Below are 25,605 nucleotides of genomic sequence, written 5' to 3' on the forward strand. Positions count from 1 at the left end.
ATATACTTTGTCATGTTTTTTAATTATGCATTTATTTGTATGATTATTTGTTTCATGGTTGTTGCTCTAATTATACTTCATAAAGACAGCAACAGTGTCCAATTGGTTCATGACTGGGTTCTTGGGGTCTAGAATTGTGGCACTTAAAACACATTTTTTGCGGGAAACGAGTAAACTCGTCATATCGCCTCTAGTTGGAACCGGCAAAAATTTTGCAAAGTAAATAAATAGAGACCTCTTTTTAAACTAAAACACTGAAAGTTTCATAGAAAAATATTAAATAGATCGAAAGATGAATATTTTATGGAAAGTCTAATTTTGGCGAGAAAATAAAAAAGCCCCGCGTTACGACGCGATTTGGCGGGAAAATGCCCACTTACAAAGTGTTAAGAGGCCAACACAGATACTCTAAATGGATGAATGGATAAAGGGGTGTTTTAAAGTATAGGTTTTATTCTTGTTTACATATGGCAAGGCCAACTGGTCAGGAGTCGGCACCCTTCAAAAAAGGGGTCTACTCACAGATTCCAAGGGAAGGCAGCATGCCACACCACAGGGCCACACCGGGAAGCAGCAGAGTGGTCAGGAGGCAGAGGGGCTGAGGGGGTGGTGTGGGCAAGGACCTTTCCTGTGTTTCCCACAAAGGAACAGGCACGACAGGGTAAGAAGGCCTAGGATTGGCCAGTGGGAATACTTGCAGTCCGCTCTCAGCATAATGGGTGGCCCTTGGTTGTCAGGTACCTGGTCCAGGGCCGATCAGGGCAGGTGAAAAGTGGCCTGGAGGGTGGGAGCCCCAGCGAGGAGGCAGTTGGGGGTGCAGGCTCTGGATTGATTGGTTTGCATTTGGAAGGTATGCACCCAGGTGAGCTGTTTACTGTCTACCAGGGGTACCAGGAACAGGAACCCCGTCCGCACCTGGAAGCTTGGAGAACTCCCAGAGAACCTGGGCTTCTGCTGCAGAAAAGGGCACTGACCTGGAACCAGAGAGTGGTACAGCCTGGTCCCAGGGGAAGGTGGGCTCCTTGCTCAGAAGGCATCTCTCTGAAGGCCTGCGAGGGAGCGGGAAGGACTCGGCCACAAGCAGACGCACTCCCTCCGTGGCGTGGGTTGTCGTCAGAGCTGTCGGATGCAGACCACAGAATCCACTCAAGCTGGTTTGAACAGAAAGGCATTTATTAAGGGTTAAAGACAGATCACAGAACCATCAGGGGGACTAAAGAAGCTCAGTGGAATGAGCCTCCAGGGAAGACTCCCGAAGCTGCAAAACAGGACTGTGCTGTGTATGATCTAAAAGCTTCAGAAGCAGGAAGCGGCCAGCCAGCCAGCCCCAAGCAGCCGCTTCCTAACTCAGGAAGCCAGCAGCAGCCACCAGTCCACACAGCCCTGCCACAATCCCGGGCTCGTTCCTCTCCCTGTCTAATTCCACGCCACACGGAAGCCCTTCCAGCTGGTAGAAAGTAACTCACACGTCGTACTCTATGGGGCCCGGAGTCCGGAAAATGCCATCGCTGGGTCCGGCCTCCAGGTGTGTATATGAAGCCACGCGCTCACAACACATGGTTTGCTGCCTGGGATGGGTTCTTCAAGGACCAGACATGTCAGCTTTTTGAAAAATGTGAAAATTAGTGGACAAAACTCTGTCCCTAAATCTCGGAGGTTATGGCTTTACTCCCCACGACCCACTTTCCCCACTTTCCAGACGCCCAGGGCCCACCCTCCTGGAAGTTGAAAGGTGACTGTTGTCTACCCACTGGTGGTAAACACCCCTGGCCTCTCACAACACAGAAGCGAACATCTGCACAAACTGCAGCCAGAGCCAGGAAGGCTGCAGCTGCTTCTCTGCAACCTGGTCACGTGTCCCAGCTAGAGGCGCCATTACCGTCTGCTGGGCCAGCTCAGCGGGCATGGCAATAGGCCTGGGCGTCCTCTGTCCCAAAATGCATCCACAAGCCCTTGTTACCTATGACACAGAGGTGAGGAGGACCTCGTTGGCATTCTTGGGACCAAATCCTGACACTGCCATGATGTATTGCTATGTGTGATTTTGTGAAAGTCATCTAACTTCTTGACATAGCATATTTCTCTTCTATAAAACAGGCTTGGCACCAACTACTCCATACAGCTGTTGAGACAAGCAGCTGAGATAATGTGGAGAGAAACACTGTGCGAACAGAAAAACGATTGGCCTGAGCTAACAAGTAGGTACATCTCATGAGCCACCCCCCGTGAGTTTATTAAAACTGTTGAGAAGGATTCTGAGGCCGTATCGGGGTTCATTGGGAAACAGTGCGATTGTTAGGTAGAAATGTCTGTTGTGATTACCTGAGATTGTTGGCCTTGGGAGGACACTGGTGGGAGGGCGTCACAGATGTCACATACTTGACATTACCAAGCTAGCTCAGTGGGTGTTGTAATTATCACCGTAATGGCAGAAGTCTTCTGGGGCGGCCTGTCAACAAAGCAGCAGAAAATCAGCTGACACAGAACGGGGCTTGAAGAAACAAGTGATTTATTTTGTTGGAGTAGGAGCTGACGTCCCAAATCGCAAATTCCAGGCAGGGCCCATGGGCTAGGAGCAGAGCTCAGCACTTAGCTCCCTCCCTGAGTCCCCGGGAAGCTCCTTCTTACCTGCTCATCTGTTGGGTCCCCTTCCAGGCCCTCTCCACGGCCCGGACACAGGCTCCCAGAGCAGTGGCACCCCCGCCCGTGGATACGGGGGCCCAGATAGCCCAAGGGCACCATCTGTGTACCCATGCTCTCTGCGCGTTCACACTTGGTCTGTATGTGACCCAGCGTCTCATTGCGAGCAACAGAAAACACGCAAGTCTGGATTCTCAGCTTGATGCTGGAAAGAGGGATCTGCCTCTCAAAGCCTGGAAGAGGGTTTGGATGCTCGGTGCTTCTCTTGGGCCAAGGTGGTTAAGAAGCACATGCATGTTTTCCGCTTCCTGTCCCCATTAGCTCCAAGGCCCTGGGAGATGATGGGGACACAAGATGGAACGATCCTAGATCCCTAAACCACCATGTCACCACATCATGCTGACCTGAAAACCTGTCCTGGGCCATCAAGTGGACCAGAAAAAAAAAAAAGTTAAAAAAAACAACAACTTTCCTTGTGTTAGGCCACTGACATTGTGGAGTTTTTCTCTTAGGGCAACTTGTACAGCCATCCCCACCTTACCCACGGTTTTGCTTTCTGCAGTCTGTTACCCCTGGTCAACGGCAGTCCAAAAATACTAAATGGAAAATTCCAGAAGTAAACAATTCGTGAGTTTTAAATCACGTACCATTCTGAGTACTTCCCTTCATCTCCTCACAGAGGCATTTTATCATCTTACAGCATCACAAGAAGAAAGGTGAGAACAAGACATTCTGACAGACCATTTTCACATAACTTTTATTACAGTATATTGTTGTAATTGTTCTATTTTATTGTTACCTATTGTTGTTAATCTTGTGCCTAATTTATAAATTAAACTTTATAATAAGCATGTATATATATATATGAAAAAACGCAGTACATACAGAGTTTAGTACTATCTGTGGTTTCAGGCATCCACTGGGGATCTTGGAATGTGTCCCCCACAGATAAGGGGGGACCAATGTATCATTCTAACTTTCACAGTGGCTAAAAAGAATGTAAAATTTCTACTCCCCTGCCTCAACATGTATCTTAAATCCATCAGGTCATCCTCTATCCTACCCTCCAGACGTGCTGTCTTCAGTCTCCCCACCCTCTGTCAGAACCCTGCTTGTCACCTTGCATTCCTCCTCCTGCTTCACTCCTAACACTCAACCAGAGACCAAATCCCCTAGATGCTCGCCTGTCAGTCCTCTCCCCGGCTTTTCCACCTCTACTGCCTTGGCGTGTTCTTGACTCGCATCTCTTTTCTGCCCTGACTGCTGGGTCAGCCTCCTAATTGGTTCCTGCAGCACTCTGCCTCAGCTCCGTCTGTCCGTCTGCCCATCAGTCATCCATCCATCCAACTATCTATCATCCATCCACCATCCATCCATTGTTCCATCCATTACCATCCATCCATCATCCATCATCCATCCATCCATCCTTCCATCCATTGTCCATCATCCATCCGTCCAACCATTACCATCCATCCATCATCCATCCATCCATCCACCATCCATCCATTGTTCCATCCATTACCATCCATCCATCATCCATCCATCCACCATCACCATCCATCCATCCATCGTCCATCATCCATCCATCCATCCATCCATCCATCCATCCATCCATCCATCATCCATCACCATCCATCCATCCATCCATCCATCCAATTCATCACCATCCATCCATCCATCCATCCAATTCATCACCATCCATCCATCCATCCATCCATCCATCATCCATCACCATCCATCCATCCATCCATCCATCCATCCAATTCATCACCATCCATCCATCCATCCATCCATCCAATTCATCACCATCCATCCATCCATCCATCCATCCATCCATCATCCATCACCATCCATCCATCCATCCATCCATCCATCCATCATCCATCACCATCCATCCATCCATCCATCCATCCAATTCATCACCATCCATCCATCCATCCATCCATCCAATTCATCACCATCCATCCATCCATCCATCCATCCAATTCATCACCATCCATCCATCCATCCATCCATCCATCATCCATCACCATCCATCCATCCATCCATCCATCCATCCATCATCCATCACCATCCATCCATCCATCCATCCATCCAATTCATCACCATCCATCCATCCATCCATCCATCCATCCATCCAATTCATCACCATCCATCCATCCATCCATCCATCCATCCAATTCATCACCATCCATCCATCCATCCATCCATCCATCCATCCATCCATCCATCATCCATCACCATCCATCCATCCATCCATCCATCCATCCATCCAATTCATCACCATCCATCCATCCATCCATCCATCCATCCAATTCATCACCATCCATCCATCCATCCATCCATCCATCCATCCATCCAATCCCTCATCCAGCCAGTCATCTCTCCATTCATTTTGCGTTTATTAAAGGCATTATCATGTGACAGACACTGTAAATACTGTAATAACAGATGATCGGGAGGACCAACATTAATAAAATAGCCCCACTAATAAATATGGTGTAATTATGGGTGGTATGAAAGAAAATGACATGTTGTTATGAGAGCATCATAATGGGACCTTAAACTGTCAAGGGTCAGGGGAGCCTTCCCCGAGGAGCTGACCTTTGAGCTGAGGTCTAAAGGAGGGGAGAGGTAAACTGGCAAAGGGGAGTGGTACTAAGATCTTCCAAGCAGAGGAAAGATTGAGGCAGAGAGGAGCAGGACACATCTGGGAAGCAAAATGTGCGAAGTGGGACAGGGACCAGTTTTACTGTGCGCCCAGGACCTCTGAGACCTGGCACAACAGGTGTTTCAATGGTTTGTGAATGATCGATGAGTGAGTAAGCGAAGGGAAGGGTGATGGGGGCAGACAGACAAGGTATGAAGGTGTGATTCATAGCACAACCTGCAGCTGAGAAAGAGCTGCAGCCTCCAGGCGCTCCTACCCCAGGTTTGCCCCTCACCCCGTACTCCAGGCCCCAGGAGCTACACCTGTCCCGGCACTTGGCACGCTGCATGTAAGTGACCAGCTGTTGTCTTCCTCCTCCCCCGTGTGGTCCCCAGGAACAGTCTTGTTTACCAATACAGCCCAGCACCCCGCCCACTAGGAAGCACTGCGTGTAAATATTTAATGCGTTGGTTGGCACAGAGCCACACGAGCATCAGAGTCAGTGGGCAGGAGAAGGTGGAGTTGGGAATGAGAAAACTGCGGCGTCAGTTGGCACGAAAGAGGCCGAGGGCCAAGTGGAGCACAAACATGCCGGCGGCATGTGAGGAGAGGCCGGTCTGGAGACAAGCCCAGACCCAGCAGAGGTGCGCAGGACGCAGGTGCAGGAGACTCCCGGGGAAGGCATCCTCTGGCTGCCACGAAGGTTCTGCCTTACACCTGCTGGGCGCGCCATGGCCTTCCAGTGGAAGCCCCACACTTGACACTTGATGGCTCCTCTACTGCCCTGTGTCTGTGTGTGCGTGTGTCTGTGTGTCAGCTGCGCTGAGCTCCCCTGGGACACATGCACCCCTGGCAGGGCGCTCCTTCCTCTATCAGCCTCTGCCTCCTGCCAGTGCCCTGCCCAGGGCGTTGGCCCAGTGCCCGCTGAGTAGCATCCACCACGTGTGTTGGCAGCAAAAGAGAGAGGGCTGTGGACCTGGCAGGCAAAGGAGCTGGTGGGGAGGCCCCTAAACAAACAATCTTTGCCAGGAAATCGAGCCACACAAGGCCCCATGGATGTGAGGCTGTTGTCTGCCTGCTTCCTGTTTGTGTGCTGGAAACCAGACTTCCTACAGCGTCTGCTGGAGGCCTCTCGCTCTGACTTGCCATCTTTCAAAATGATCGTCTTCACTATTTCATCCTGCCCTCTCGGCCCCGACATCTGCAACAGCAATACTGCCACTTTGTGCATTTACTCGTTAAACACTTCCCGAGTCCCCACAGTGTGCTGGACACGGAGTCCCCAGGCCTGCGATTCTGGAGAATCTGGTGGGAAAGACAGCCAAATAATGTACAGTCCAGATGCTGAGAGAAACAAGTATCCAGGGGACGCTAGAGACATCAAACCACACTCACGTAGGGTTTGCTCTGCCATGTTTTCCTGACTCCATTTCCTCCCGTGTAAGAGTGACTAACGAATAAAAGTTGGAGGAACTGGGTCAGAGATGCCAGTGTTTCTCAAACAGCCAGCCAGCCACCGGGGAGCAAACACCAGGCCTGCAGCTGTCAGACTTCCGGGGACTAAGCCTGGGGCTCTGCTTGGGGCCTGAGTGACCCAAGGACCTCCATCCACGGGACTTGTCACTGTGCTAGCGACCAGCTGTCGGGTTTGCCCAGGATGGGCTCAGTATTCGCACTGTCCCCGGACACCCTTCAATCCTGGGTCAGTCACCTCCCAGTCTGCGTCCTTTGCTGCACGTGCTGGTCTGCACACGTGCCAGGGTGGCTGGCCTGGATCGGGGCTAATGGAGGGAGAGGTGTTAACTGCTGCCCAGAAGCCTGTGGGTGTGAGCAGCTGCCTCCCTGCCCTGGCGCACCGCCAGCCCAGCGCCCTGGATCCAGGCCACTCAAACCTGCTGCCTGCTGACGCAGCCACACCTCACCTGCCCAATCCGGCAGGGCAGCTTCGAGCTCTGTGAGGTGCGGAGACCCTGCTCTCCTCTGCAGCTGGCGCACAGCTGCGTGGAGTGTGGACGCGCGAGGCGTGGTCTCGGTCTCCATCCAGTGAGGCTGGCTAAGCCCCTGACCCAGGCCACGTGCCCCCTGCTCAGGGGTCCCCGACGGCCACGTGGACACAGGACCTGCAGAGCCCTGTGCCCTGCCCCCTCTCCTTTCCCACCCCATGTGGGCTCTCCAGGCGGCCCAGGCCTCTGGCTGCATCGGCCAGCACTCTGTCCCCTCCACTTGCGCCGTTCCTGCCAGCCTTCCGGGGCCCATGCTGGGCCTTCCACCTCCTGGGCTCATCTCCCGTGTGCTGGCCACCCCGTCGCCCGTGGTCTGGCCGGGCAGCCGCCTAGAGAGGAACCTGGCTTTTAGCCAGTGCCTCCCCTGGGAAATCTGTATGTCCACTTTTCTGAACCTCTGGGCTGGCACCTCCTGTGGGTTCTATCCCCACCCACGTCCAGCTGTACCCACACTTTTGGGGATATTTCTGGAGGTGCAAGCAATATTTTGAAAACTACTGCGTTCTGGTATTGCTGAGTCCCAGACTTAATGACTGAGGGCTCCCCTGCATTGTGCGCTCCCCAGCTTTAGGTGCCATTAAAGCAGCGTGCGACTTCTGGAGGCGAGACAAGGTAAGTCACTGTTGTTTTACTTTGCATTTCTTTGCTTACTAGCTAGATTGACCGTCTTTACTGCTTTGCTTGTCAATTAGCTCATTGTCTGTATGGGTCCTTACCCATTTATCTATTGCAAAAGACCATCTAATTTTGGCCGTGACTGGATCAGGTCACTGATTAGATCACATTTATAACTACTGTTTACTGAGCACTTATTTTTTGTACCAGACACTGTGCTAAGCATTCTGCATAAACTGTTTTTCATTTAATCAACCTAATGAAGAAAATATTATTATCTCCGCTTGAAGGCTAAGAAACAGAAGTACAGTGAACTTAAACAACTCGCCCCAAATCACTCATCTGGTAAGTGATTGACGCCCAGCACTGACTGCCCAGTTGTAACCACTGAGCCGCTCTGTCACAGGGTCTCTTGTGACTTGAATGAACCCTTAGTGATTCATTCACTGGGCAAACATTTATTGAGGACCCGCAGTGGGGCATGCACATATCTGCCTGGTACTCAGTGCGGGCTTGCCAGGTGCTACCTGGAAGCTTGACACCCGAAGCAATCAACTGAAAAATTGTTAAAGATGATTTTAAAAGATCAGTTAAATGGTCAGGTATAAAATAGAAACATAGAATTAAATAGCATCATAATATATTATGACCAGTTTAAAGATGTAAGAAAACAAACTTTATCCACAGTATCAACAAAGCATAATATAACCAAGTGAATTATTAATGAGAAATATTATGGTCATGTGTATTTCTTTTAATAGCTCACTAAATTATATAAAATTAAGGAAATAAAATACGTTGAGAGGTTTGTTTGTTTTTAAGCTGAATAAATGGAAAAAAAAACCACCCAGATTTTGTGATGGCCCATCCAAATTCTGTGAAGATACACATATATCCCGACCTGTTCCCCCAAACTGTTTTAGGCATATGTAACCCCAATTAAAATCTTGGCAGGATGTTTTTTGGAAAGTAACCAAATTATGCTAAAGTTAACCTGGAGGCATAAACAGATCAGAATTTCAGTAAAATTCAAAAGGAGAAGAGCAATAGATGATAGAAAGACAAGCTCCAGGAGATACTAAAACTTATTGTAAAGCAGTATGATAAAAACATCATGGGTTTTCAACAAAACCAAACACGGCTGAAGCCGAATTACAGGATTAGTGAAAAAGCCCAGATCCAGACTCTATTATGTACAAAAAGTTAATATATGCTAAAGGAGGCCTCAAACAAAGCCATAAGGAAGAAGAGGATTGAAAATTTGTTAGGACAATTAGAGATTTGGAGGTGGACCAATTTATACCCTCATCTCATGCCAATATTTTTCAAAAAAAAATCAAACTTCAGAAAAACAATTTTCTGGTCTAATTAGAGAGGAGTCAAGCATGCAGACATAAATTTCTATTTAACATGGTAAGTGCTATTGCAGAAGGAGTAATAACACTGTGTGAAAGCACAAGAGAGGAGTCCTAGTTTTGCCTGCAGGAGTCAAGAAAGCCTTCAACAAGGAGCAGGCGTTTATACTGGGTTTTAAGGGATGCATAGGAGTTCGGTAGGTCAAGGTCATGAAAAGGGCTGGGGACGGAATGTAATGAATGTTAGGAGATGGGCAGAAGTATGTCCATGAGTTGAGGGAGCTGCTGGCCTGGTCACCTTCTTCAAGAGCAATACTCTCAACCATTTAAAGACACCATCAACATATGGTGGTTTAGACCAGTATCCTTAAAGTGGGGGGTCCCCGAAACCCTCTGAGGACATCTGCGAGGTCACATCTATTTTTATTATATAATACGAAGTCATTACTTGCCTTTTTCTCACAAGTACCAGTAGAGTTTTCCAGAGGCAACAGACTGAATGCAGAAACAAAAAGGAGAACCAGGCTCGCTTCTATTAAGCCAAACATTAAAGAGATGTGCAAAAATGGAACACGATGTCACTCTTCTTACTGACTTACATTCTGGAAAATACAGCTATCTTTTCATTTTAAATATGCTCTTTATGTTAACATGTGAAAGGTTTGTTAGTGCTATTTTTATGTACATTAATGCTTATTTTTCAGTGTCTCACTTTTCATTTCGAATACAGTAAATCCTGAGAAATATAACCCACAGACACAAAAGGTCTTTGGGGTCCTCAATAATTTGGGGACATAAGGGGTTCCCGAGACCAAAAAGTTTGAGAAGCTTTGGTTTACACTCTGATGAAAAGTCACTAGAAGAAGTCCAATAACGTGAGTCTTTGAGTAGTTTTTCTAAGGGTACTTCCTCCCCACTAATCAGATTCTGGTCTGGCCAGTCCCCACTTAGCTGAGGAGTAGGTGGGCCCTTGCAGACAATATTGAAAAAATAGGCTGGTAGGTAGACTGACACGGCCACACGTTGTTTGCAAGCTACTGGCTTTAGACAGTAGCGCCTATACCCATAGCCCTTGAATCTGGGTCAATCTTCTGACCTTCTTTGATTCATGGAATAATATGCCAGAAGCTATGCATCCATTATGTGCCTGTGCTATAAATATATTGTTTATGTACACTGCCTATAAGAACTGTTATGTACACAAGTCAGTGAGAGGAGGGCGGGCCTCGCATGCTCCCTCCTCGTCCCTGCTGAATGCCAGCACTTCACACCACAGGCTGGCAGGGTGTCGCATGGCAGTCACTGGATGGATGAGTACAAATGCAGTATCTTCTGATCCTCGTAACAGCCCTTTGAGGTAGGCGTTTGTCCCCAGTTGACGTGACTTTCTTAAGACCACAAAGCTAGTGAGTGGCAGGGGTCTGTCTGAGTTCCGAATCACCACGCAATGCTGTAATCCCTCAGCCCAGACTGCGAAGGAAGGAACCAGTCAAGGCCATGTAAACCCGACTTCTGCAAATTCCTGCCAAATGTATGCGGGGACCCCACTGTGTTAGGTGCCATGATAAGCTGGGCAGGAATCGGAATAAAAGTAAGTTTTCGATACCATCCATAAGAGTGAGCTCAGCTGACAAAGATCTTTCCCATATATGATGTCATTACCCCCCCACCCAACCCCTGACAGGTCAGGTGTGACGGCCACTCCCGTCAGGCTTCCACCCGCAAGCTCAGCTACACTCCCCAGGGGACCTCCAGGCGCTAAATGCAGCTCTCAATTCTCAGTACTCATGGTACCTGAACCAGCAGCAGCTAGGACACAGGTGAGTGACCACGCCCTCCGACACGCCTTTCGAGACACCAGACTCTCTGGTTTCCTCTCACCCCTGTTTCCTCTCAGTCTCCTGGGTTAATGCTCACTCTTCTCCAGGAACTCGCAATGGCCGAGGTCCTGGGGCTTGGTCCTCGGGCTGCCCCGTGCTCACTGCCTGAGCAGCATCATGGGGGTAAGTGTCCTCTACGTGATGACAACTCCCAAACTTTGGTCTCCCCCACCTCTGCCCTGAACCCCAGCCACGTCCATCCAACGGCCTGCCTGACGTCCCCACAGATGTATAATGTCCAGTTCACTGAGTGCCAAAGCAGTGGCCGGCCTTTCCTCACGCCCCAGCTCAAACACCTGGGTGTGACCTTTGACTCCGCTCTCTCGCACCCTACATCCCATCTATCAGGAAACTGTAGGTGCCACCTTCAAAATATATGCAGAACTGGAGCACTTCTCACTGCCTCCAGTGCTGTCACCCTGCTCCCAGCCGCCATTATCTTCCACGTGGAGGACAGGTGTTTCTGTGCTTCACTTGTCTCTACTCTCGAAACGGCAGCCATAGCCAGAATGAGCCTTTACAATCTAAGTCAGATCACGTTACTTTTCGCTTAAAACTGTGCACGTGGTCCTGACTTCAGTTCCATCCAAACCTCACCTTCTCGGTGGGGCCTACCTGACTGCCAGTGGCAGCCGCCCTCTGCCATCCTCTGCCCTGCTCTCCTTTCTCGCCTGTCTCTACCACTTACCATCTTCTAACTCACAACATAATTACTTATGTTTTTCATTTGTATCTCCCCCACTAGACTGAAAAATCTACAAAGATAGGGATCTTTGTTTTGTTCACGTATGTTTCCCAAACAAAGAAAATTGAGACCCAGGGGGTTGGGAATTGCTCAATGTCCCTGAGCCAAAAACATGTCTGAGGAGGGATGTGAACCCTGGCCGAAATCCTAAATTCCTTCCAAATAGTTCTACCCCCTAATGACAAAGAGAGCCATGAACAGCTGAAAGGACTCCAGGCTACAGAATTATTCCTAGCAGCACAGGCAGAATCCACCAAATTGTTATAATCCACCATTTCCTTCCCTTCTTACAACTCTGTAATGGCTTCCCATTTCCCGCTAAGTAAAGTCAACTGCTCTACTTGACTTTTCAGACCTGTAGTAATTGACCCTAAAACTATCTGTAGCCTCTGTTATAACCTGGTCTCCGTTAGCCCATTGTTTGTAGGTATGTTTTTTAATTTAAGTTTGAATGCCCTTTAAAGACCCATTTTCAATATTGTAGGCCCTGGGCGAGCACCTTGCATTTTACCACTCGCGCCCCTCCTGTTGCTTACTGGAGGCTCAACTGCACACGCGACTCCCTTCCCTTGCCTCTGAAGCATCTGTCTGTCAAACCCGCGCGCTGCCTCTTCCAGACCCTTCAGGAGAGCGGGGAAAATGCTTCCCATGCCGCCCAGCACGGCTCAGGGCACTCTTAGGGTCCAAATCCAGTGCCACCTCCTCTCTGAGCACTTCTTTCTGGCCTGTGTCTTCTCCGTAATTAACTGCTTCCTATCCCACAGGCCTCGTGCACAGTACCTGACCTTCACACGGTCAGGCCGACATCTCGCCCCTCCCAGTCAGACCCTCCAGACGCGGGTGAGGATAGTGAGATGCCCGCTGCCAGCGTAAAATTTAAAGGGGCACCAAAAAGCCCAGCAATCAAAATAGCATTTGAACGCTAATGTATTTTTTTTTTAATACCAACGCGTATGCAAACAATTCATGATGCACAAAACATGAAATGTATAAATAAACACGGGATCGTCGGCACTCGGTTCGCGTCCTACCTGTCGGGCCATCGAACAGCTCCCTCGCTCGCGGTAATCGGAAGGCGTGACCCCCAACTTGATCCCGCACTTGTTGCTCGTGCTGCACGGGAGCGAGCCGCTTCCAGGACCCACGCTCAGCAGCCCTCGCCCGGCTCAGCGGGGAAATGCGGGACTCAGGTGTTTCCTCTGTATCTCCCCGTTACAGTGAAAACTCATAAAGGCAGGGGTCTGTGTTTGTGCTGTGGGGACCCGGTCCTGCGGGGCGCGTGTGCCCTGCGTGAGCGGCGCACGCGTGCACGCGCGCTTCTCGGCTTGCTCCTGTGTGCAGCCCCTGGCTCAGGACCCGGCAGCGCCCTGCCTTCGGGTGCGCACCCGGAATTCGGAATCTGCAAGTTCGGGGGCTCGGGGCTGCACGTGGGCGAGCTCACTCAGGATTCCTCTTGCACAAATGGCAGGTGAAGCGCGACTCTTCCCGGAGCCTCAGTCCCGGACAGGTGCACACCAGGCCCTGTGTGGTGGCAGAGGGACCTGCACCTACCCCCCAGCCTCTTCGACGGTCCACGAGACCCCTGAAACCGCGCTCCCTCAGCGATGACAGGGCGAGGCCGCTGCGGGAGGCCCCGGGCAGCGCGAAGGCGGGACAGCGCTGGCAGATGGGGCGGAGAAGGAGGGCGTCTCCCAGTACGCTCCGCCCCTCTGGGTATCTGGCCAATCGCCGCACGCTCCGAGCCCCGGCCCCGCCCCCGCCCCTCGCTCTGTGGGCCGCCGGGCCGGTAATAATTAGGCTGCGGGGGGCGGGGCGCCGCGTCAGCGCCGGGAGCCGGCCAATCCCGAGCTCTTTCCGCACCGCGTCACAGGCCGAGCAACCACACAGAAAAGTTTACTAAACAGCGGACGAGGGGCTGGCGGCGGCGGCGGCGGGGCCGGAGCGACCGGGGTTCGGCGGCCTCACCTCTCCTCGTTCACCGGCGGCGACCGGAGGCGACCGGTGGCGGGCACTGCGTCCGGCGGAGAGGGCCGCCGCCAGGTGAGGCGAGGTGAGCAGCAGCCCGGCGGCGCTGGCCTCCCCCGCCCTTCCCCCTCCGCGAGGCGCGGCCCGGCCCTCCCGCGGCGACCGGAAGCAGACGGGAGGGCGGCAGGTGGCGGCGGGGCCCGGCGTCCACTGAGGGCCGAGACCGAGGGCTTCGCGGGGCGGGGGCTCCACGCGCGGCGCTCGCGTTCCCGGGCGGGCTTCCCGGGGCGGTGGGCAGGGCAGGGCGCCGGACGGGAACTCCCGCGGCCGCGTTCCGGGCAGTTGGCGGGCGGGGGTCCCGGCGCGTCCCTGTCACCGCACAGTGGCGCCCCCGCTCCCCGTCAGGTCCTTCCGGGACGTCTGCCACCGGCCCTGATTGCGGCCGGGAAGGCGCCGCGGCCGGTCTCCGCTCCTGGTGGTGGGCCCGGGGTTTCTGAACTTTCTCCCTCCCCTTTGACACAGCGCTCGCCCGTTTGCGTCCGGCCGCGTAAACAAGCGCGGAAGGTTGTCGTGTTTGCGGCGATACTGACTGTATTTCGAACTGTTGTGGGAAAGCAGCGCGGCTAAAACGCCGTCATGGTTTGTTTCACAACCAGAAAGCTGTCAGCCAGCGGGAACCCGTGAAGGTCTTGGGTGATCTGCGGACCGTTTCTGTTTGAAGGTGGTTGGCAGTGAACACGGGGCCGTGTCTGATGGTTTCGATGTTCTGAGAAAAAAGGTTAAATTTTTCTCTTACATCAAATTCACAATTTGATTTTTTAATGGGAAATACATAAACTTTTTAAAACTTTCTAATGTTTGTTGGCCTACAAACATATTAGTTTTAGGTGTACAACATAGTGATTCTGCTTTTGTATACCTCACCGTGTGATCACTAAAAATACCATCAACTTTTAACGTTCAGTTGTGTAATAATTATGTTAACCAATTTTAGGACATTTGCCAATTTACTCCTACTCCAGGGCTTCAGGGGAAAATGTTTTTTTCCTGCAAAATATGCACATTACCAAGCAGGTTGTCTTTTAACGCTTTCTTTCAAGCAATACTGTCTAATGCTGGTGGACTTAAATTAAACATTAACAGTATTTTAAAAGGCTGATAGCTCTAGGAGTACAGTGGATGCTATTCTTTAATAAAATGTATAAATTAAAAATAAAATAAAAATATTTAAGGGAGGCAGGGATCACAAAGGTACAGGAGGAAAATTTTGGGGTTAAAGGGCTGTAATCTTGATTGTACAGATAACTTCCTGTGCATATATGTATGTCATAACTGGCCATATTTTACACTTTATGTGCACGGTTTACTGTATGTGGTAGACCTCAATAAAGCCAAAAAAGGTATTCAAAAGCATATGTGGTACCACAAAAGAATACGTAGCACAATACAGTGTAAAGACATAAAACATAATAAAAATCCATGACTTCTCCTCCCAAACCAGGAACTGGCTCATTACCCAAACTGCGTCTGTTGATGTGTTTCTTATCTGTCCTACAGCCCTGCCTCTCCTTACCCAGGTAATCATTGTAGTCTAGTAGATTTTGTATAGCATTCCCTTGTCTTTTTACAAAATAGCTTCATCACGTGTATTTGTAAGTTTTTTAGTTTGCTGTTCTTTTGAGCTTTATAAAAATATTATGTGACTAGTTCATTCACGTCATTGCTGTGTCCTATTGTGTTAATCTTCCATAACTCGTGAGTGTTTAGATTATGTTTTTTATTGTTTTGCTGTCAACAACAGTGCTCTATGAACATTTCTTTCATGGCTCCTGGTGCACAACTGCAAAACCTTCTCTAGAGTAAATAGTGTAGCTTGCATTAGAAAAAATTTAGGTAGTCAGGAGTAAAATACAGTGCAATGCTAGAAATCAAATGGATGAAAAACTTGAGGATTTTCTCTTGTGTTTTAATGAGCGCTTCATAGCCATAATAATTGGTTCTTAGTTTTTTCATATTTGCATGAGAAACCAAGATTCCTGTTACTCTGTATGTGATGAATCCTTTCCTTTGAAATCACCTTGTGAGAAGTCTGGGACTGTTTGCTATCTCCTTGTAAGAGTAAACATAGTAGGAAAAACACTTGATTGTATGTGACACAAATCGCTCTTTCTGTGTTCTCGTCTCCCGCACCTTGTGAAATCTCTGGCAAATTACAGGCGCACCTCAGCGATGTTGCGTCCCTGTTCCGGACGATCATAATAAAGCAGGTATCCTAATAAAGCCAGTCATAACCTTTGTGCTGGTGGAGGGTCTTGCCTTCAGTTTGTAAAAATAATGACGATGATGATGATGCAACACCTGTGACGCGCACTGAAGGGCGTGAGGAAGACGAGGTGTGCCTGTCCTTACCCCTTTTCCTGTGCCTCTGCGTACCCATCGTGTACAAGGAACCTGTCCTAGGTTTATCCTTCCAGTTTTGCAGACCTTAGGTAAGGGAAGCACCTAGCAAATGGCAGGGGTCAGGTGTGTCCTTCGGAAGATTTTTTGGAGAAAGATGGGTGATGGGTATTTATCAGCATATGTTAACCACGCATTTAAGTACTTTTCACTTCCGCAGCCTCAGGTTTGGGAGTGCCCCAAGGTGTGCTTCCAGGGCCTCTGTTTTCTTTATCCTGCTAGCAGCAGTGCTGTGACAAATGAGGGAGTAGTGTTCATTTCCTGTGACACAAGTTTAGGTATACCTTAAATAACCTGTTTTTATTTAAAGCCATGGGAGTAGAGATGGTTTGAATTTATTTTTAACAGTAAGTGTAGCTTGCAGACAAATACTCGGGATGCTTTGTTTTGGAAGGGCTGTTTTATCCTGCTTTCAAAAACCTCATTTTTGTATTTGATAATAATTACAATGTGTTTGAGGTTTTTCCCCCCAAAAAAACTTTCAGATAGAATAGGAAGTTACAAAGAACAAATAACTATTGTTAATATCTTGGCAGGTATACCCCCTGTCTTTCTGTTTGTGTGTATTTTTCATATCCTAAACAATTAAAAGGTCAGTTTTAAACAGTGAGTATTAGGCTGCCTCTACCTTCAAACCTTGTACCAAATGCCTTCTCGACAACTTTGCTGTCAGGGAGACCGTGATGGGGTGATGCAGCTTTCCTCCCCTGTTGTCTCCTGTGGCTCCTGTGGAGAACAGTCATTTAAATGTGTAAATGACATTACCTTACCCCCAGACTCAAAACCCTCCAGTGACTTTCTAATAGACAAAATGAAATTCAAACTTTTTACCATGGCACTTACACCCTAGACCAGCAATGCCCGTTGGAAATATAATGGGAGCCACCTAAGTAATTTCAAATTTTCTGATAGCCATGTTTGCAAAATAAAGAGAGCCCAGCCGAAATATATTTTATTTAACCCAAAATATGATTTCTATAAGTAATCAGTTTAAGAAATGTCTAACGGGGTGTTTTACATCCCTTTATTGAGACTGTTTGCAATCCAGTGTGTATTTCCCACTTCAAGCACATCTGGGCTGGCCTTGTTTCTAATGCCCAGTAGGGGAGGCACATGTGACTTGTGGCTCCCGAGTGGGTGGTGCCACTCTAGACTCCCAGCACCCAGCTCTGCTGGCCTCAGACGCACATCTCCTGCCGCTGCCCCTGCACACCAGCCTCCAGTTGGTCTTGCCAGGCTTAGTCCTTTAAAATTGTTCCTTCTGCCTGGAACACCCAGTGCTATTTCTGCTCAGGTGTCACTCTCAGCAGTGCCTTCAGACGGCCTTCCCTGACTACGGTGTTACCCGCTTCGCGGCATAGAACCCGTGGCCTGAAACGGTGTATTTGGTTATTGTCTGTATCCCTGCTCGACTGCCATCTACCTGAGGGCAGGCGTTTCCTATGTTTACCGCGAGCTCCCCTTATAGCAATGGGACTTTGAAAGGGCGGATTCCGTTTCATCTTAGGGAAGTACTATAATAACTAGTCACCTGGTGTGTGTACCGTGTGTTACTTTATCCTTTTCTCTAGTGTGGTGTGAGGATCCTCTGAAGAGCTAAATCTTTCTATGGATTTCTCATTTCTTTAGGATTCAGTCCTAAAATTGCTGAGTTAAAGCGCATGGACTTTTTTTTGTCTTTTCACAGATATAGCCAAATCTGGTCTTAGGAGTTTGACTCACATTATAACATAAAGTTGCCCAAACCATTATATAAAGTGTGACTAGACATATGACAGAATCCACATCTCCTCCATATCTTGACTGAGTGTTTTCTTTGCTGTCTTCCTCCCCCTTTCATAAGATTTCCTCCGTATTTCCTAGTTAATTGTGATGATGAATAGAGATCCCGTACTGGACATCGTCAGGTCTGTGTTCTGCTCATCTCGGTGGTGGTTTGTATTTGTGAACCCCGTTTGTAGCCTTTTATATATTTAGGAGACTGCACTTTCCCCCAGCTCCCCATTGGCCTATTTGCTTTCAGTGTTTTCTTTTTTTAAATATGAAAGAATTTTTACCTTTTAAGAAATTTAGGTTAGTGCTTTCTTTTTATACTTCCATATTTAATGGATCCTCTTACCCAGGTAATTGTTTCTTCTAGTTTCATTTTTCACATCTATCTCTTTCTGCTCATCTGGGATTTTCTTTGACATAACATGTGAAGTGAAATAACTTGCCTTAATAAGTTAATCACTTATTTCAGCCTCATTAAAAAAAATCTTTTTCTTGTTGCCTTGAAATAAAGCTACCTTTACCATATCCTAAATGCATATATACTTGGTCCTTGTTAGCATTTAGTCAATACCAGTGATTGGATACCAGTACACATTGTTTTAGTAATTGGGAGTAATAACGTGTTTTTACTTTGTTATGCTAAGTCACCCCCTTCTTTCTCTCCCTCCCCCCCCCCCAATTTTTGGTTATTGCTGTTAGTTCTCAACTTTTTAGTTAATTCCTCAGGGTCTTCAGGTTGTTTTTGGTTTTGAATTTCTTAATTAAAACAATGTTGATCATGTTATTTCTACATTTAATGTTTTGTGTTATGTAATGAAAAAATTTAATGCGGTTGAGTTTTCCTTTCAGCATAGTTTTAGCTATGTTCCCCCAATTTTGAGGATGAATAAAGAATTTTCAGATTTTGACAAATGCTAGGAAGAAAGGAAATAGGGTGTGCTGATGGGGGGCTCAGAGAATATCTCTGTGAGGGTGTGACATTGAAGCTTCATGGAAGTACTGCATGTGTTTGGGGAGTTTCTTTAGCTTCCCAACCTTTCAGACATTTAAAAAAAGTAATAACACACTGAATTTCTTTTGTAAAAATTGCCTTGCAAACAGTTTCGAGCCTCTTGCCCGTCTTCCAACTGGATTACTGCCCCAAAGCTTGTCCTGTATAGAAAATTTGGAACTGTGATTCTGCGACGTGAGATTGCGAAAGAGCCAGGGTAAGTTTCCCTCGGACAGAAGCTGCTAGTACAAAGGGGACAAGAAGTGCTTGTCTTGATTTAGGATTTGACGACTCCGAATGACTGCAGTTCACCGAGTGGGGAGAGTAGGACAAGCTTCATGGCAAGACTTATTTGGGAGACTTTCATTATCTCCAAGTGGTCGGGCTGTTTCCACTCCTCTGCCTCCCAGTCCTGTTCAGATTCTGTCCAAATCCATCTCCTACAAATGACTTAGATGATTTTGCCCCTTGGTACTTTTCTTCCTTATTTCTACTATGTTTTCAGTTTTTTCCCACCCAAGACTTTTCCAGGTGCTCTCCCCATTTGCTTATTTGTGATTCCCTCGAAGAATCTTTCCTTGATGCTGACAAAAGAGGTTAAGCCCCTCTGTTGGCTATATTTACTCATTTCATATTGGACATTTCTTTTGTAAACACTTGTAACAACTGCAATTCAGTTAGTGTGTGTGATTTGTTTTAGTGTCTATTTCTTCTTCTAGAGCTGTGCTTTCCAACCTGGTAGGTACCAGCCACTTGTGGTTATTTAAATGAATTGAAATTAAATAATATTAAAAATTCAGTTCCTCAGTCTTGTTAATCACAGTTCAGCTACATGTGGCTAGTGGCTATTCTGTTGGACAGCAGAGATACAGAGTCTTTTGCAATGATGGAAATTTATCCTAATTTGTAAATCATGTGGCTAATAGCTACGGTATTTTATTTAAATTTAAGTAGCCACATCTGGCTGTTGAAATATGACAAGTGTGAATTGAGATATGAGATACTGATTACATATTGAAGTAATGCTATTTTACATGTGTGTTAAATAAAATATTAACGATGTAACGGTTTGATGTTTTAATGTGGCTACTGAAAAATGAACATTGCATGTGGCTCCTATTATATTTCTGTTGGGCAACACTGTTCTGATGCCAGACCATAACTTCCTACAATGGCAGGGACAGTTCACTTGGCACCACAAGCATATAGTAGGTGTTCAGAAGGTTTGACGAATGAATAAGCTTTTCTGTTATGCTTTGGATGTTACTGTATAATCACCAGAAAGTGTTACCTATTCAGCTTTTGCTTTCCAAAATTGTTTGTGACTATAATTTTTTTTTTTTAAATGTCTATGAGTGTTGAGAAAAACAGCTTTTCTTTTGCTAGCTATATAAAAAAATTAACCTCATTAAACGATGTGGACATTCATCTTTTTATCTTTTCTTTTTTTCCGGTTCAGGCTGCTAAGGAGAGAGGGAACTTAGAGTCTGCCAGTCTGTTTCCTGTCATTTTTCTGTCTAGCAGTTTACTCTGGTAGGATGTTTGGCACGTGAAAATTTATGACTGTTAAATCTTAATAGTTGAGGATTATGAATGCTTTTCTCCTTCACATGTACTTTGGCCTCAGTACTGTGCTCCGTGCTCCTTTTTAATTTATTGTTGACCCTTTAGACTCCAAAGCAATTTGCTGTCTTACAGAAAAATATCTCAGGTGTTTTGCTGTCTCATCCATTTGTGTCCTTCATGTTTCCGTTGTGTTTAGTATTTCACTGAAGGGACAATTACCATCCTCCCTCTTCCCCCCACACTCACCTTGTATTTTGTTTCCCTTAATGAGTTAGAAGATACACATCAGGAATTGCAAACTCAGATTCATTCCTCACTTTTGTAGGCAGGGTGTATTTGTAGGGAAATCCTTCTGAAAACTGTGTTCTCCACTCGATGGTGGTTTTCAGACTTTATCGTCAGTGATCCCGGTCGAGCTTTGCCAGTGTCAGGTTGTCCTTAGCCAGCTGCCGCTGGACCCACCTACAGTGCCCGGGCTGGTGCCAGGGATTAACTTCTGCTGCAGGAAGCACAGTTTGAGCTATTCTCAGTCCCTTCAAATTCTGAGGATGTTTTCACCCTGCTCCCTACGGACCAAAAGTTGTTCCTAATAGTCCAGTATTGATTATTTATATAGGGTCTTTTTAATCAAAAGTGAAATGAGACCAGGTTGTTCAACAGCTTGTTCTTCTCTAAATTGTTTTCAGTGGAGAGGTGTGGGAAACCTCCGAGTTCCCACAAAGAACGTACAATGCGTCCTTTGAACACTTGATGTTCAGCGAGTGGTATTGTCACATGCAGTCAGGGAGCCTTGGAGCTTTGCAGGCTCTGTGTCCTATGAAGCAATATTGTTGTCAGATAATCTAGGTCATGGTATTGCTTTCCTTTTATTTGTTTTTGTTGTTTTCTTCTGCTGTTGATTTAGAAGTAGAATAAAACACTCTTAATTTTAACCTGTGAGCCACCTTCAATGATAGTTAACACCTTGAAAGTTCTTTCAGGTAGGTCCTGGAGACCTTTGAGCAACTAGGAATGCTAACTCCCGTCTCCTGTCTTTTGAGTATAGATTGAGAGTGGTCTTGGTAATGCGTGTCTGTTGTGTACAAATAATTAACTTGGAAGTGAAAAACTGTCAGAGCAAAGGTTTATTTGGCTCCTATAACTATCTACTAATATTCTACTTGCCAAATTTTAAGATTTAAATATTTGCCATCTTTTTCTATAATCCTATAAAATTCTGGGCATCTAAAACCTGTTTTTTCAAGTTTCATGCTGTAACTCAAATGATGTATTCTTTCTGTTGTTTGCTCTTATACCTCTTCTGCTTTACAGTGTTCTTTTGCAAGAGTGTTCACACAGTGGGAAGAAAACCTGAACTTGACTCCTGAAGTGCTGGGCATTCAAAGCAGTGAATCCTTGCAAAGGATCTTGGGACTAGACCTCTGTGAATTGGCTCTTTCAATTTGTCCACTTAAAAGGCATAATGGATTATGCAGCTGTTTGGGCTTCTGCAGGGTATTGCTCCATATTCATGTCTAGTTGCAATTATGTGAATTTTCACTTTCTTACAAAGACTTCTCTTTGTATTCAAAACAAGCTTGTTGGCTTTGTGTTCTAATATGTGAGTTTTCTTTGAGGAAAAATACTTGCAAGATTTTGAACTTTGAAATCTGTAAATTTAAAATTCTTTATATAAACTTATTGAAAGATATTTTAAGAAGTAGTCACTCTAGTTTGCTTTAATTTTGCATTTGTTTTTATAAATCAGTCAAAATTTTTGGTAGAGGTGAAAGTTATACTTTACCCAACAAGTTAAATGTTATTCAATCAGATAATGATTAATGTCAGAGCGGTGTTTGATGGGCCAAGCTACTAAAACATAAGCAGTTCTAATTGAAATAAATATATAGTAAAATGTAGCAAACAGGAACATATAAAGTGACAGTAGGTCTTTTTTGTTTAAACATCAGAGTGCCTGAACACTCTAGAAACTCTGCAGTAAAAACTCCATTTAATGTAACAGTATTTTAAGAGGCATATTCCCTTCAGCTGTATCTTAGGGTACCTATGCTACCTAAAGTAATATACAGGGTGCAAAATAGGGTCCACCCCTCTTTTAAAAAACAGCAGTAGTTTTTTTAAAAACTTAAGCTATCCTAAACTTTATACCTGATATGTCATTAGAACAAGTTGTTTTTCCTTGTGTAGATACCTGTTTGCCGTGGATAAGTATTAACTTTGGCAAAACCTTACACAATGTCAGACCTGTTAGAGTGGTAATAGAGGAATAATAATTCTGCCTCATTTTCTCCTCAATTTTAAGTAGAAATGTCAATCTTTGATGTCACTGAAAATTTTATTGTAGTGATACTGAGAATATAAGTATCAGTGAATTTGATAGGTATCTTAGAAGTCAGTCTTTTGCATTCAGTATTTTATTGCTATGTATTTTCAGTTAAGTTATGGTCTTTAAGTCTCTTCAGAAAAATTTTGCAATGGATATTCTGTTGCCGTTTTAAAATTTTCAGGCAAAATGAACTCTATGGAAAAAGGAGTCTGTCTTTATGAAGTATAACTTCACCTTCATGGCTCTGTAAAAATATCAAATGATTTAGGTTTAAAAGCATTGTATTTTAAACATTTGGTCACTGAGCTGCAAATTAAAGCTTCTTCTGTGAGATTTTCACTGCGGTTACTTGATTTATTCTTTACCTAGACAAAAGAGTAAGCAGATAGTATGTGATGGGAAAACTGAAACATTACCTACTGTTTCTTTAAGAAACCAGCTTATCCAGGGGGTTTTAGTACGTTTAACCTAACCTGCTAGCAAGGAAAAGTTCTTTAAAATAATGGATATTAGCCGGATCCAATCACAATTATGAGTTTCACTAACGGGGAGGAGATTTGACTCTTCAGCCACTAGAATTGGAGAAGGTGGGGCTTGACGTTCAGGTTTGGTTGCTGTGGAGTACAGCTTCAAGTGAAGTTAATCTGAGGTGAAGCAAACAGAAAATTGTGGAGGTTTTGTTGGTAGGATTTTTGTTCTCATCTTTTAATGATCCTTTATTTTACACTTTTGCTCTTTTATGCTTCTGTGTACGCTAGGTTTTGTCGTTGCTGTTTTTTGATGCAAACTGAACATTAAAATTAAGCAGGGAAGCAGAACAAAAGGGCTGTTTGGACAGGAAATAGGTGTTCAGAGAATCAAACTTGACTTTCTTTTATCATTATTTTTAGTTCAGAATTTGAGTGTCATTAAAAAATGTTTGGATCAAAATCATCTCCAGTAGCAGGCTTTTCTCTTGGGCTGGATTTTTGAGCAGGCATTTGTCAGTTTTTATAAATGACATCTGGAGGAGGTCTGGCTGATATGTCATTTTCCTTAAACTTAAGATGTTTTTAAGTTGCTAAAAGGCAGATAAATGTGGTAGGTTAACATGTATGTGTGTTTTTTATAAGAACTGAAATGCCAGCTGTTTAATTTTCTTCTTTACCCCCTTCCCACCCCCCTTTTTAACTTCAATATATTTTAAATCTGCCTGTATGTTGGCATTTTTAATGTGCTGAGAATTTTAACTTTCTTTTTAAAAGGATCAGGTTCATTTTATATAGAACAAGGTAAAACTGCTTTCTCCTTCATTCAGACTTCGGCTATTTCAAAGATGTAGATAAGTAATTGACACCCTTTTGAAACAGGAAATGAATGGATTTATATTTCTAAGAGCTATATAGGTAGGCTACCTAAACTTTTTTTTTAAAGTATCTATGAATCTGTTGACATTTCTTACTTACAAAATAATTATGTTATGTTTCGATAGCAGAAGTTATCTTGAGAGACTGTTTTCATTATATTGTTACTCTTTTATCTCATAGAAATTAAGGTATAAAAAGTTCATTTGAATAATTGGCCCAAATGCCAGCTAAGCATTTCAGCCAGTAATTCAGCCAATACTTGTGTTTGCTGTGTTACTTCTTCCAGATCATGCAAAGGTTTTAAAATTAATACTTTTCTGCTCTATTACTTAAGTAACACAGCAATAATAATAATAAAATTAAGAAAAGTCACCCATAAACCCACAAGATCATTGTGTGGTGGTCTTATTTTTTTCTCTTCCCTTCTATCTATACTTTACTATATTCTTGTATTTTTTTCCATAATTGTAAATAAGTACGGATTTTTTTTTTTTTTTTTTTTTACTACATTATATCATCTGTTGTTAAAATCGTTTTAATTTCTGTTGCGGTTTAATTCTCTTAGGTTAGTGAGACTTTACTTTACCTGGTTTTTGCCTGTTTTATATTTAGATTGTTCCTAATTTTTTACCATTTTAAATGGTATTGCATTGAACACAATTCTGTGTGTGAATTTTAAAATATTTTTCTCCTTTTTTTTTAAAAATGTATTTCCTTTGGAAAAATCCCCTGGAGTGGGCTTCCCTAGATCAAAGGATATGAACACTTCAGTGGCCAAATTGCTTTTCAAAAAGGTTATACCAATTTATATTGCCACCAGCAGGATGTGCTTCAGAATTTCTTTAATGGGCAGCCCCTTAAATGTTAAAGTGTGCCTCTGCAGCTCTGCGGCTTGTTGATTAGTTTTGCCTAAACTAATAGCCTATTTTAAATTCCATTTTCCAATATGTAGATGGATCTAAATCCATTTTCTGGTCATTAAAATCGGCTGAAGGAAATTGGGAAAATTTTTACCCACTTAAATGAGCAATTATATATTTGTTGGGTATTTTACTTACATATATTGCTGTCCTTAAGTACTGGGCTTAATTGTTTTACACTGGCATTGTTCAGACCAGCTTTCCTGATTACATGCTTCTGGTAAGCACATATCAGAAGAAACATTTTCTTCCAAGAACATATATCAAGCTTATTTTTTTTGGGGGGGGGGGGGCTGGAATGGTGCAGTTAACGTTACTTTGCCTGTCTCTAAACAGGTAGCAGTAGCCTTTGTCACTATTTGTGCATTTCTGA

At 45.3% G+C, this 25,605-nt stretch overlaps 1 protein-coding gene and 2 long non-coding RNA genes across 14 annotated transcripts in view; 2 read left to right on the plus strand and 1 right to left on the minus strand.

Annotated features, from left to right (window-relative positions):
- Window positions 1-433: 433 nt before the first annotated feature.
- On the minus strand, window positions 434-13,650 carry LOC109453624 (uncharacterized). 2 transcript variants are annotated; one of them, XR_012491437.2, is made up of 4 exons: window positions 12,920-13,650; window positions 2,323-2,449; window positions 1,467-1,602; window positions 434-1,151 (listed from the first exon to the last, which is right to left on the minus strand). It is a non-coding gene; the product is annotated as an uncharacterized LOC109453624 (long non-coding RNA). The 2 variants fall into 2 exon arrangements; XR_012491436.2 differs by having other exon boundaries at window positions 1,467-1,960.
- LOC141568313 (uncharacterized) lies at window positions 1,146-9,782 on the plus strand. Of its 4 annotated transcripts, none has more exons than XR_012491438.2 (3): window positions 1,146-1,525; window positions 2,098-3,356; window positions 7,859-9,782. It is a non-coding gene; the product is annotated as an uncharacterized LOC141568313 (long non-coding RNA). The 4 variants fall into 4 exon arrangements; XR_012491439.2 differs by lacking the exon at window positions 7,859-9,782 and adding an exon at window positions 6,320-6,768; XR_016018288.1 differs by lacking the exon at window positions 7,859-9,782 and adding an exon at window positions 3,687-4,181.
- Window positions 13,651-13,774: 124 nt separating the features above from the next.
- ZFAND6 (zinc finger AN1-type containing 6) overlaps window positions 13,775-25,605 on the plus strand; it is a 49,190-nt gene continuing 37,359 nt past the window's right edge. The window contains exons 1-4 of one of the 8 annotated variants that reach the window (XM_074318279.2): window positions 13,802-13,938; window positions 14,510-14,631; window positions 15,355-15,430; window positions 19,185-19,291. Coding sequence is in view for 1 of the 8 variants with exons in the window: in XM_074318278.2 (XP_074174379.1) it covers window positions 21,590-21,620 (31 nt within the window). In the remaining 7 variants the exon portion in view is untranslated. Of the gene's footprint in view, window positions 13,939-14,509; window positions 14,632-15,354; window positions 15,431-19,184; window positions 19,292-21,564; window positions 21,621-23,509; window positions 23,650-25,605 lie in introns of those variants that run through there. The other 7 variants (XM_074318280.2, XM_019743460.3, XM_019743459.3 and 4 more) reach the window with 7 other exon arrangements.

The sequence above is a fragment of the Rhinolophus sinicus genome, chromosome 13, assembly GCF_057876585.1.
Source record: "Rhinolophus sinicus isolate RSI-liver-muscle chromosome 13, RSI-T2T, whole genome shotgun sequence".
In the NCBI taxonomy this organism is placed as follows: Eukaryota; Metazoa; Chordata; class Mammalia; order Chiroptera; family Rhinolophidae; genus Rhinolophus; species Rhinolophus sinicus.